Genomic DNA, 12,202 nt, shown 5'->3' with positions numbered 1-12,202 from the left:
CAGATATGTAGGAAACTTACTCAATTCAGTATAACCTCCAAGTGGACCAATTAAAAAAAAAAAGTTTAGCAATAATCTAGTGCTAGCCAAATCAGTGTTTTGTGTTGTCTTCTTGTATTGCTTTATTCTTTGAGGTTCATTCAGTTGTTAACTGTTTAAGCAGTAGGGAGTGAGTAGGGTGTATGTACTTAAGGATGTATAAATAGAACAGAATAGAAAGGATTCCTAATCTTAAATCCTCCTATGTGCCTGTTTTTTTTTTTCTTCTTGAGCCCTTTTTTCAGTTAGATCTTTAGATGCATTTTGGCACATCAAACACAGGCAAATTATTATTCCATGTAACTCTTTAATGCCTTTGCTTTTTTCCCCCCTATTTTGTGCTACCATTGGAATTTCAGCAGCAATATTAAAAGGTAAAATGATTCCAAGCTACATTATTAATAGTAGTAAGTATCTTTAATAAGCCTTAAATTATATATATGTATATGCATGTGTATATATGTATATACATGTATATACACACATGCGTGTGCATATGTATATTGTTTCAGTGGCTACCATGATAATACATCATTTAAAGTAATTAGATTATTTTCATGTCTAGTCAGCTGTCCCATGATGATGATTCTTTATTGATCCTGTCATAACAAATTCTATAAATTAAATAATAGGTGAATTCACTAGTCCATATCCATGCAAGAGTTACTCTTAACGAAGACATTGTTGTATAGCATGTATTACTTTTGATCACTTTTTATTGGAATGCAGTATAAACTATTTAAAGAAAACCCATATATCTGTAGGAAATGTGTGAGGGTTAGGACTATGAGATTGTGGTGTAGAGCATGTGCTTCCTATACCAGAGAAAGGATATGCAAAGAGATCAGTTATGCTATTTTAAAAAAAAAAAGTCTGAACAGCATAGTAGTATTCCCTTAAGGACCTTGCAGTGAAAGGGCTTTATTTAAATTATATGTTTTTTAAAGTTTTGATAGTCTGTCCATTTTTTGACTGCGATTCTGTTGTAGTGTGATATTTTGACAAAAAGCCTTGAAAAATTCCTTTTTGTATAGCTTTTTGAAGAACTATAGGGCATTATTAACTGTCAGCAATGAGTTATAGTATAATTGTTAATATTTATCATTGTAACAAAAGTTAGTGATAATAGTTTTATTAAATCAACTGCTTTATTTACTTAGGAAAACATTCTAAGTTAACATCTGTAGTGGGTACCATTAATCTGTCTTGTGCTGTTGCTGCATGCATTGTTTCTCTTCTGCTTCAGAATTAGCTGATGTAGTAGTAAAAAAGTGTAGATTCCTGAGACCTACTCCAGAGTATTGAATCAGACTCTCTGAAAGTAGAGGATCAGAATCTGAAATTTTAAACAAGCATTCCAGTTCATTGTACTCAGATATACTTTGAGAAGCACTGAATAAGGCCATGAAGGCACCCCTCCTTTAAAAAAAAAAAATTTTCCCAGCTCTGTATCTGGCCTTATTGTGCCATCAAGGGTACTCAGACATGACTGAGGCAACTTAGCACACAACACACATATGGGTACTAGGTAGGATTCTATAAGTACACCAAATAATAGCAGCCATAAAATCTGAATGATTTAAAATGTCCTCCAGATTGTTTTCTCTAAAGATCTCATTCCACAGGTACATATTTCCCTTAAAAAGTCAGTTTTGATGGAGCCAATCTTCCCACATATCAATATAGAAAATAGAGACTCCAGAACAAGCCCCCACTCCCACCTTCTAATTCTGATAAACCCCAGCCATTGATAAGAGAAATATCTGCAACAGTCCTATATCCTAGCAAAAATGTCCAGATAATTATTATACATTCTTCTTCAGAATAAAGCATTAGTAATTTATCGAATAGAAATGCTGCTTTCTCAGGTTAAACCAGTCACACTTCTAAAAGTTAAGTTATCCACAGAAGTGTTAATATTGTGTCCGTCATGTATCCGGTTCCAGAATTTCTAGAATTTGTAAAGGTGCTGAATAGTAATTCCCACCCTGTGCCGGCAAACAAAAGACACTGTTACCTCGAGATACAAATTGAAACAATTTACAATTAAGATTCAGTTGACTTCTCAGTAATATTTCTCAAGGCGGGGGGGGGGGGGGGGGGGGGGGGGGGAAGAATCAGCATTTAAAAATTTGAATACACGTTATCATCTTGCAGTTTATAGTGTAGGGTTCTAGTGCATTAAGAGCTGTGTGGATACACAGATTCAGAACTAGTTTTATATTTGTGTCTGGTAAAGAGGCAGGCAGAACAGGGGAAATAAAAGAAAGGTCCAGTGGTTTGAACTGCCTAAGATTTAAGTGTGGCAGTGTTCCTTTTCCTAAGATTATCCTTCACTGAATTTGATTGGGGTGAATCTGTCCTTCAGTTGATCTTGTAGAACTTAGATTTCTATTGGAAAGGATTTGGTTCTGAGGAGGTGAATCTAATATGTAAACAGATGGCGTCTTTGCTTGGAAAGGGGCAGCTGAAACGTTGTTAGTAGAATTAACACTTAAGGACTCCAGCCTCTCTTCCTCAGTTACCACATGTTTTCTCTTGCACCTTTGCATTTGCACATCTTCCCTCTTTCCACAAATGCCTTGTAAATCCTGATTCCGCTCCCACAACCTTTTTTTCTTTAAAAACATTTCATTATTCTAAATATCAAGTTTAGTGCTATCTTCTCTATGAATTCTCTTATTCTCATAGATAAAACGTATGGCCATCTTCTTTAAAAATCTGTGCTCATTTAGTTTTGGCTGTGCTGGGTCTCTTGCCCTGCACAGGCATTCTCTAGCGAGGACAGACCGGGTCTACTCTGCTCGTGGTGCTGTGGCCTTCTCATTGTCGTGGCTTCTCTTCTTACGGAGCACAGCGTTTGGAGCGTCGAGTTAGTGGTTGTGGCACACAGCCTTAGTTGCTAGATCTTCCTAGACCAGCGATTGAATCTGTGTCCCCTGCATTGGCAAGTAGATTCTTAACCACTGGACCACCAGGGAAAATCCCAACATCTTAATATAGTTGTACTTTTGACATTTGTATTACATTGTACTTCTTTACCTGCATCTCAGCTCTGTATTTCTTCCTGTCAGTAAATGCTGGTTGCATGGGTGAATGAATGATTGTAGAACATCCAGTCTCTTTGCCAAGTTTCTTTGTCCTTTCATTATTAAAACTTTTTTCTTTTCTCTCTCTCATTTTGTTTTTGTATCTTGAGATTTTCTTCATTCTTTTTTGCTTCCGCAAGTCTGATTCACCATCCCTGAATTTAATGATGTAGTCATTAGTACTATGATACTCCATATGATGACAACAGGCCCCTTTGAATGAAGGTTTTGTAGTGGTGTGGTAGATTCTTTCTTCCTTTTTGTATTTCTCCAACTGTCATTTTTATTTAACTGATTGTTGCCACTTTGCTGTGTATCACATATTCTCATATATTTGATCTGTTTTTGGGTGACTTGCTCTTCTTTTACACTAATCTATTTGCTCATTCCAGTGCCAATAATAGAATAGTTTGCTATTTTGAATACATTTTAATATCTCTCAAGTCAGCTCCCCTCTCACTAATTCTTTTCAGAATTTCTTGACTTCTCTGTGATGTACATTCTTCCATAGGAATTTAAAAATAATCCTATCCAGTCCGAAAAGTAAAGGAGTAGAATTGGGATTCATTTTGGAATTGTATAACTGTGTGTGTTACATATAAACAGGAAAATTTTGTTAAATATTGACTTTCCATCCAGGTACATACAGGTACTTACCTGTAAATTGAATCAGATCTTATTTTTTCATTGAGATTTTATAATATTAAGCAATAAGATTTCATAATAAATTTAATTCTATGTCTTGTAGATTCTGTTTTTAATTATAAAAAGGATACTTAGTTTATTTCTAACCAGTTATTGCTACTACACAGGGGTTATTTGTATTTGCCTACTTACCTTATTTTTACCCTCTATCAAATTCTTTTATCATCTTGATAGTGCTGTTAAAAATTGAGTTACTTCAAGTGTAAAACAGAATCTGAAAATACAGACAACTTGATCTTTCCTTTTTCTGTATTTACACTATTCTTTTTAGTTGAAGTACAGTTGATGTACAGTGTTGTATCTGTTGTACAGCAAAGTGATTCAGTTATATTCCTTTCCATTATGGTTTATCATGGCATACTGAACAGTAGGACCGTGTTGTTTATCCATCCTGTGTATACTGGTTTGCATTTGTTAAGCCACCGAGGCAGTGACTGAGGTGTGCTATCCTGGAGCCTGCATAGGCAGAGGCTGGCAGTGGAGAAAGGGGCTCCCTTTGTACCACTTAACAATGGTGCTTGACTTCTGTGGTGGCCTGGTGCTTCTGCAAGCACCCCCAGTTGCGGCCCTAGCGCACTGCAGCCCCCTTCGGGCCTTGTCCACACAGCCAGCAGCAGTCCTCTTCTGGGACTGCGCGCTCAGCCCTGCGTTTCAGGCCCGGCCCTACCGGCAGACACGTGTCTCAGGCCGGGGCGCGCGGGGTAGCAGCACTCCAGTCTGTGCAGGGGTCTTCTGCCTGCCACGGATGGGGGTTGTGCTCTCCTCCAAGCCTCTGAAGCCCCCTTTCTGTCCCCGCTGATCTGAGGGGGCTTCCCAGGATGCGGGAACCCCTCCTCTTTTTAGCTCCCTCCCAGGGGCGCACGTCCCGTCCCTCCATCCTCTTTTTTTTTTCCTTCAGCCTACCTGATGACTTAGAGATTTTTCTTGTCCTCTCAGCTGTTCGATGTCTCCTGCTCGTGTTCAGTAGGTGTTCTGTGAGATTCCTTCTGTTTGTAGATGTATCTTTCCTGTTATTTGTGGGAGGCGGGGAGTTCCCCGTCCTTCTACTCCACATCTCAACTGGAGCCTACACCATTCTGTTTCCTTATCCTTAGCTAGGTTTCCAAAATATTATGATGTAACATGTAACCCTAGAGTGATTCTTTGTCAAAAGCACAGTCTTTATTACTAGATAAAATAGCCCCACACCTTTTCCTAAACTAGATTAATGCAGTCTAGAAACGAAGGTTCTTTTTGTTTTCGCTCGAACGTAGGGTAGCCTAGCATAAATGAGCTCCAGGCCGCCAGACTGCTTTCTGTTCTTTAGTTTCCCTAAATGTCAAATTAAAATGTACCTTTTCCACAACTGAGAGAATGTGTGGGAACTCCTCCCCCTTGGCCACCTTCCCCCTGACACACCCCCACCACGAGCTATCTTAAGCTTCCCATGTCAGGTAATCCTGCCAGGTCAGGGTGTATGCATAGTATCCTTCTGTCCCTCCCTGTGTGCCTTTATTTCCTTCCAGTTTTCTGGTTTTATAGTAAGTTCATCTTCTCTTTCTTCTTTGACTAATTCTGCTTATCTTTGAAATCTCAGTTCAGGTGTCACATTCTGAAAGAAGTCCTCAAATCTCATTATTCTTTCCTAACACCATAGCATGCATCACAGAGTTTTCTATTTATTTGTGTGATGATTATAGCTGGACTATAAGATTCAGAAGGGCAGGTTAGGTGTTTGTTTTCACCTAGTTTTATCCCTAGCACCTTGCACGGTGCCTGCCACACAGTCAGACGCTCAGGAGATCTTCACCGACTGATTGCAGAGTCTGAGAATTGTGCGGCCCGTGATTATAGATGTTGCTACCTAAGCACTTTCTTGTAGGAACCCTGAATAAAATGCCTCTAGTGGTTTTACTGTATATTCATTACCAGAGGTTTAGCCTGCTTTTCAGCCTTCCAGTGGATTTTATGATTATATCTTATAATTCATAGACTTCCAATAATGAAGTTTTGTAAATAATCTGTTTCTGTATTTATGGAGATATTTAATCAATCACATTGATATCCATGAATCATTTAATTTTGTATTATCTTCATTTTCATGGCTTACTGAGTGGGAATTGCACTTTTCGAAGAATATTAAAATTACAGCAGTGGCATGCACTGTTTAAATTTTATTTGGTTTAATATGTTCTCATGTGTGGGCTTTCCTGAATTTAGATGTTTAATAAATTTGAGACATAAATTTAAATGCATTTTAATACTATTATTGTTTAGTGTATTTCTTGGCATTTATTGACACCCATTGATGGCAGTCTTATTAGAATCATCCTGCATTAACATGGTTTTCTTTTAACTCCAGTTTTTTACTTTAATACTAAAACCAGTATGGTTTTGAGAATATGATAGTACATGTTTTGAGGAGGAAAGTAGCATGAAGTTTGTTTCTTTTATGTACAGATCCTGAGATAGAAAATGAAGAACCACCATCCTCCGAAAATGACTCTCAGAGTGCTGCACAGACTGCACCAAGGTCTCAGGAGACTGACCTGTTTGATCAAGAGTCTCCTGAGGAGAGTTCTGTGAGCTCTCACCCAGAATCTTTATCTCCAGTAGATACAGACAGTGCTGCAAGCCTTTCTTCTTCTGAACAGGATTCTAACCCCACGGAAAACCATGAGACTACAAGTCTTGATGGTGAATGTACAGATTTAGATAACCAGCTTCAAGAACAGTCAGAAACTGAGGAGGATTCCAATCCTAATGTTTGGGGTAAAAAGGTCCAGCCTATAGACTCCATATTAGCAGACTGGAATGAAGACATAGAAGCATTTGAAATGATGGATAAGGATGAGCTCTGACTCACGAAAGTCTACCTGGTGGTAGGTATTTCAAAAGAAAAGGTAAACTGTGGTTAATAGACACCCTGATACTAAGCAGGCTCTCTTCATGGGAGGCTTTAAGTATGGTGATAAGCAACCACGTTCTGACTGGGAGAGTTAGTTATCATAGGAATCTGGAACATGCTGTGTTAGAACTGACCTTGTTTAAAACTGTCCCATCAAAAATGCAAACTCACAGTCCTCCCCCGCCCCCCAGGTGACAGGATTGTACTAGCCTGCTGCATACTTTGGGCCAGGAAAAGGTTACTGGGCATTCCTTGGAACCAGATTTCTGCAGTCTCTGGATAGTAGCTAAGAAACATTCAGTTAACTGTGAGGTGGGGAATACAGATTTGTACAGCTTTCTAATTAAAGGAAGCTCAGTTTTCTTGGTTTGGGGGTTAGAGGTTCTTTGGGGAAAACACATAGGAGTTTTGTGGGCATTCTGGTTATGCTGCCTTCACGGAAACACTCAAAGTGACCTAAGTGGTTGTGAAGCAAATGCATTCATGGTGAAAACAGTCTTTGCTCATCATTTTCACTTGCTTCATTGTGTAACATGATCAAGATGACTTGAGTTTTTTCCCTCTTAACGGTGTCCTTTTCATTTAAACCAAAGGTGAAGCCAGTGTACTTTCTCAGTGAGTTCTTTGCATAAAGACTAATCATTGGGACCAGGTAAAAAGGTCATATAATGTGGAAATTGGTTACTTAATACTCTTGAAAAATGGAGCAAGGGAGAAACTATAATGTTGCAATATGAACTTGCCATTGGGCCTTCCATAGGGAAAGCTGTGACTACTCTGAAATGGAACTTAAGGTTATATCTTTGTAGGGTAAATTATAAATCTTTTCCAGTTCATTTCTTTGGAGGTGATTACCTCTAGCCATCAGCCTTACTCCATCCCATGTGTAGTATGCATTTTGAGCCACAAGACCTGTGTCGCCAATAGCTGAATACATTTTGTTCCATTTTTCTGTCTTAGCCATGATAAAACTGTGGTAGTGATCTAAAAATTCTGGAGTAACTACTATTTTTTCCTCCTTTGAAACTGTAGTTGCTAAAGTTGCACCTAAGGAATCTGTCACATTTTCTGTTGAATCATGGTTTTTAAATTGTTGGTTTTTTTTTTTTAATGAGTATTCCTTCCAATATGGACTTGAAAATTAGTCTATGGTAACCTGTGTAAAAAAACACAGTAGCAACTAACATATAGCCATATAGCTTAATGGAACCTTTTTCCCTATTTGTGTGTGTGTGTGTGTGTGTGTGTGTGGCAGTCTGGTGCTGGCCACATTTAAGTTTTTAAAACTTTTTTGTTGATATCTGTAGACAGCCCTGTAATTGAAATCATGGCGTTACTCTATTTATTTTTTTAAACATACGTGAATCAGTTCTAAAGGAATATTTGAGACTTAATTTTCTTTTTCTTTACCATGTCATTATATAATAATTTTTTTTTTCTCAAAACACAGTTTTGGAGGTACCGATGAACTTAAACTGTATATGGAGCTGTTAAAAGAACAGCAGTGCTGTATTGTAGTTATGTATATTCATGTACAGTATGTCTTAGATCCCAGGTAAACGTATTCTTTTATAAGTGGATAAATAGCTGCTTTCAAAAATTCCAGCTAAAGTTAATTGGGTCAGTGAGTAATAAATCTAATAGAGAATTCACTTTGAGGGGGGGAAAGAAAGAGTAGCATACAAGACTTTTATTGGCCCTTAATTAAACCTGACACCAAAATGGATATTTTTAGCCTCTCTGCATGTGAAATTTGGTGTAAGAAGATAGAACTATAATACATATAGTATATGGAAAGATAGACATAGTGCTTTGTTCATTTTGATTGCAAAGCTGCCAAAATAGCTGAAGCGTAATTACTTGACTTGCCTTGATTTATAGGACTGGGGCTTGGAGAAAAGGAGCAGATGTTCCTTTAAGACTTGGATTACAGAAGCCTTATATACGTTGATTTGGTTTTCTTTTTGTAGCTCAAAGCCATTGTTGTCTAAATCTAGCTTTTCTAATTTATCAAAACATAATTTTATTTCCAGCAGAGATCTTGTGGCATACACAGAAAAGCCAGCTTACTGCCACTTACCCTTTCTTTGGCCATTAGAGGGAGTTGTTGCCATTCATTGAGGTCTAGAAGCAATTTGTTGGAGAAGGAAATGGCAACCCACTCCAGTATTCTTGCCTGGAGAATCCCATGGACAGAGGAGCCTGGCAGGCTACAGTCTATGAGGTCACAAGAGTCAGACACAACTTAGTGACTAAACCACCAGCTTGTTTAGAAAAATGAATCCTTTAAAAAAAGAAAAAAAAAATTCAACTATAAAATTAACAAACTATAAAAATTAATAGCAGAAGGAATTATAGTTGATGTTTCCCTAGCTAAGAAAAGAAAGTATAATGTTCAGCTTCAAAACTCCAACATTGTCACTGACTCTCCATTCTTAATTGACATACTGCCATGAAGTTGTTTTTGAGTTCATTGAAAAGTTTCAACAGCATTAGGCATTTTTTTAAATGTTTTGTTTTTTAAGTACCTTTTATAGCATTTTATTTACTTCCTAAAGATTCAGGGGTTTCTGTGTGACCCTGAATTTTAGAAACATCTGGTCTACCTCAGTTAGATGTTGACTGCATAGAGATAGAGCTGAAGTGATCACCACAGCCATAAAATTGATTGACTAAGAAGGATTTATACAATGTTTACAAACCTGGAATCAAGTATGGGCTTTATCTGAAAGTTAAAAGATATTAGAGAAAGTATTTAATTCAGGTATTTTCAAGTTTTAAAACTTCACTTGTTTACCTACTAAAAATAGTTCTAGTTTTTTCTCCTTAGGAAAGTCCATTAAAATGATATACCCTAATTTGCAGTGCTTTTCTCATAAAGTTTTAGGTGTGAAAGAATTGTAACTTACTAGATATGTTTGGGATGGGATGTTTTGTTGGGTAGGTTTTCTTTTTTCTTTTTAACTTTTAATAGGCTTCCAAGAAGAATACATTTGTTTCAGAACAAATTTTTTTTAACATTATACTTTTCCCTTTTTCTTCACGTGTTTAGAGAGTAAAATGAAAAACTGTGCACTCTGTGATTTTAACTTCTCTAATATACTCTTGAAATTTTTATTTTAATTTAAATTACCATCACACGGCCCTTTCAGTAGTAAAACCAGCATTTGTTCCCTCACCAAACCCCATGCCAAATTCATCATAAAGAAAGCTCAGCATCCATAATTCCAATAGTGCTTATCAATTTAGAGGAGGGGGCATTTAGTAAATATTCCAACTGGTCGTTTTATGCACAAGGCTTCAGTCAGAACATAGAAAAAAAAAACATTCTGTGAATGAAATATTGTATGTTCAGATTTTATAAAAGACATTTTTAAAAGCCCAATTTACAGCCGTATATTTTCTTATGATGTAATTTATGAAAAAGATGTCTGTACTAACAGGTGCTGTAACACTACTGTTGTTGGATTTTATTGTTTGGTGATAAATGTATACAATATTTCTAAGGGAAACTATGTACTGTGATGTAAAAGTCTGGGCAAAATGTATATAATCCTTGTATATAGTTGTGTATTTGATTATAATTACTGATTGTAAAGATTTAATAAAATATGTAAATATCCTGGTTTAGTTTTAATTTTTAGCATACTTTGCATATCTTTATACTTTGATATCTCTAAATTTTTTTTCACCACTGTCTTCCCTTTCATTTTACCCTAGAAGAGTAGATTTGGGGGATGGCTTAGAATATAGACATGCAAACATACATTGAACAGTTCCCACAACTCAACTAGTATCCTCAGGGTAGAGCTAGAGTTATTAATTTACAATGTCAATATTGGTGGCATGTGTGTTTTGAGTTTCGTTATGTGGTTGTTTTGTCGTTAAGTCGTGTCTGACTCTTTTGAGACCCCATTAACTGTAGCCCACCAGGCTCCTCTCCCTAAGGAATTTCCCAGGGCATGAATATTGGAGTGGATTGCCATTTCCTTCTGTAGGTGATCTTCCTGATTCAGGGGTTGAACTGGCATCTCTCCTGCATTGGCAGGAGGGTCCTTTAACAATGAGCCACCAGGGAAGCCCATATGTTTTGAGTTTCCTAATATTTAATAAAATCAGTTGTCCTTTTAATATTGCCATCAAAGATAATACTGACCTCTCCTGTTATTCCATTGAGACCATTTGTTTAACAGCCACTTTCAGATACTGTGATACTATGCTTTTCATCCTTACTGTTCTAGGGTTTCTGAACACAAGATACCTTGAAAGATCTGATAATATCACTATTTGTTGATATTAATAATCACTTTCTTTAAAGATAAGCAAACTGAAAGTTGAACAAGTTCTAAGCATCTTATGCTTTGATGCCTGGTTCATGGAATGGGAGCCTTGGTTTATTTCCAGAGCTTATGAATTCGTAAGAGAATGGACTCATCATCCCAGATGACTGTGGGAGAAATAGTTTAGAAGTCCTGTGGTGTGTTAGAGCACATTTCTACCCTTGTTTCAGCCCCAGCTGTCTAAGAAGTGGTGCTGTCTTGAGACATAGCAGCTACAGGTAATACTGAAAAAATACTTTGGATGTAACAGTGGGATAGAATTTCACAGAGATTGAAAACCTTCCTCCGAGGGTTAAGGAGAGAACCAAAGTCCTTAAATAGACTCGTCAGGGACAGAGGAACCTGACACCAGGGGCCTGGCTGTTCCCCTCCTACCACCGTCACCATCACCCTACTGCTGGAGTTGCAGCAACTGGAGGCAGAGCTTACACAGCAAACCCCTGCTTTATCTTTTCCAAATTTCTGGGAAAAGCCGTTGATCTTGGGTCAAGAGGCGGTCTGAGTCTGACAAACACTGCAAGCTAGCTTGTCCTAAACACCCTTTCCCCACTCTCCCATCCAGCTTTCTCCTTGTAGAGTAGGTGGAGTTCTCAAGGCAATCTCAGAGAGCTGCTATCTTTAGAAGAACTGATCTATTTAGTCAGCCACTCTCTTGTCTTACCTGAGGTCTTATGCCAACTGAATCCCAGCTTTAATTGCCTTATTATATTAATAAAATATGTAAATATTTTTAAAGCCCTATTATTTCAGTCTCCAGTCATTACTTTTAACTCACTCTTGTCCATTCACTTGGGTAATTCTTCAGGACCTCCAATCCATTGGTCCTTCTACTTTCTCAGAATCCATCACCCCTCCCCATGGCCTCACTTCCAATTTACCCACCATTAGTCTCTTGCTTTTTTGAGCAAAATTGGCAAAACTTTAAATCTTATTAAGCCCTAGAACTACTCATTGATTTAGCACCTAAGTGTAAGTAGTTATTGGAACGGGATGAAATCACACCACCAGTGCTGACTGGCACTTTAAATCCCTTCTCCTAGGAAAGGAGAAAATGGAGAGAAGAGCCTGGAACTGGGCTATGGCGGATTCTGAGGATTCAAAGATGAGGATTGTGTGTCTTTCCAAAGACTCACAGCTTGCAG

General features: G+C 37.6%; 1 protein-coding gene across 2 annotated transcripts in view; it reads left to right on the top strand.

The window, feature by feature from the left end:
- EDEM3 (ER degradation enhancing alpha-mannosidase like protein 3) overlaps positions 1–10,357 on the top strand; it is a 72,704-nt gene extending 62,347 nt beyond the window's left edge. For both annotated transcript variants that reach the window (XM_043923281.1, XM_043923280.1), the window contains exon 20: positions 6,273–10,357. In XM_043923281.1, coding sequence (XP_043779216.1) covers positions 6,273–6,673 — 401 coding nt within the window. In that variant the 3' untranslated portion in view covers positions 6,674–10,357. The remainder of the gene's footprint in view (positions 1–6,272) is intronic.
- The last annotated feature ends 1,845 nt before the right edge of the window (positions 10,358–12,202 follow it).

Source organism: Cervus elaphus, chromosome 14, assembly GCF_910594005.1.
Source record: "Cervus elaphus chromosome 14, mCerEla1.1, whole genome shotgun sequence".
Lineage (NCBI taxonomy): Eukaryota > Metazoa > Chordata > Mammalia > Artiodactyla > Cervidae > Cervus > Cervus elaphus.
This window is presented reverse-complemented; position numbering and strand designations above follow the sequence as displayed.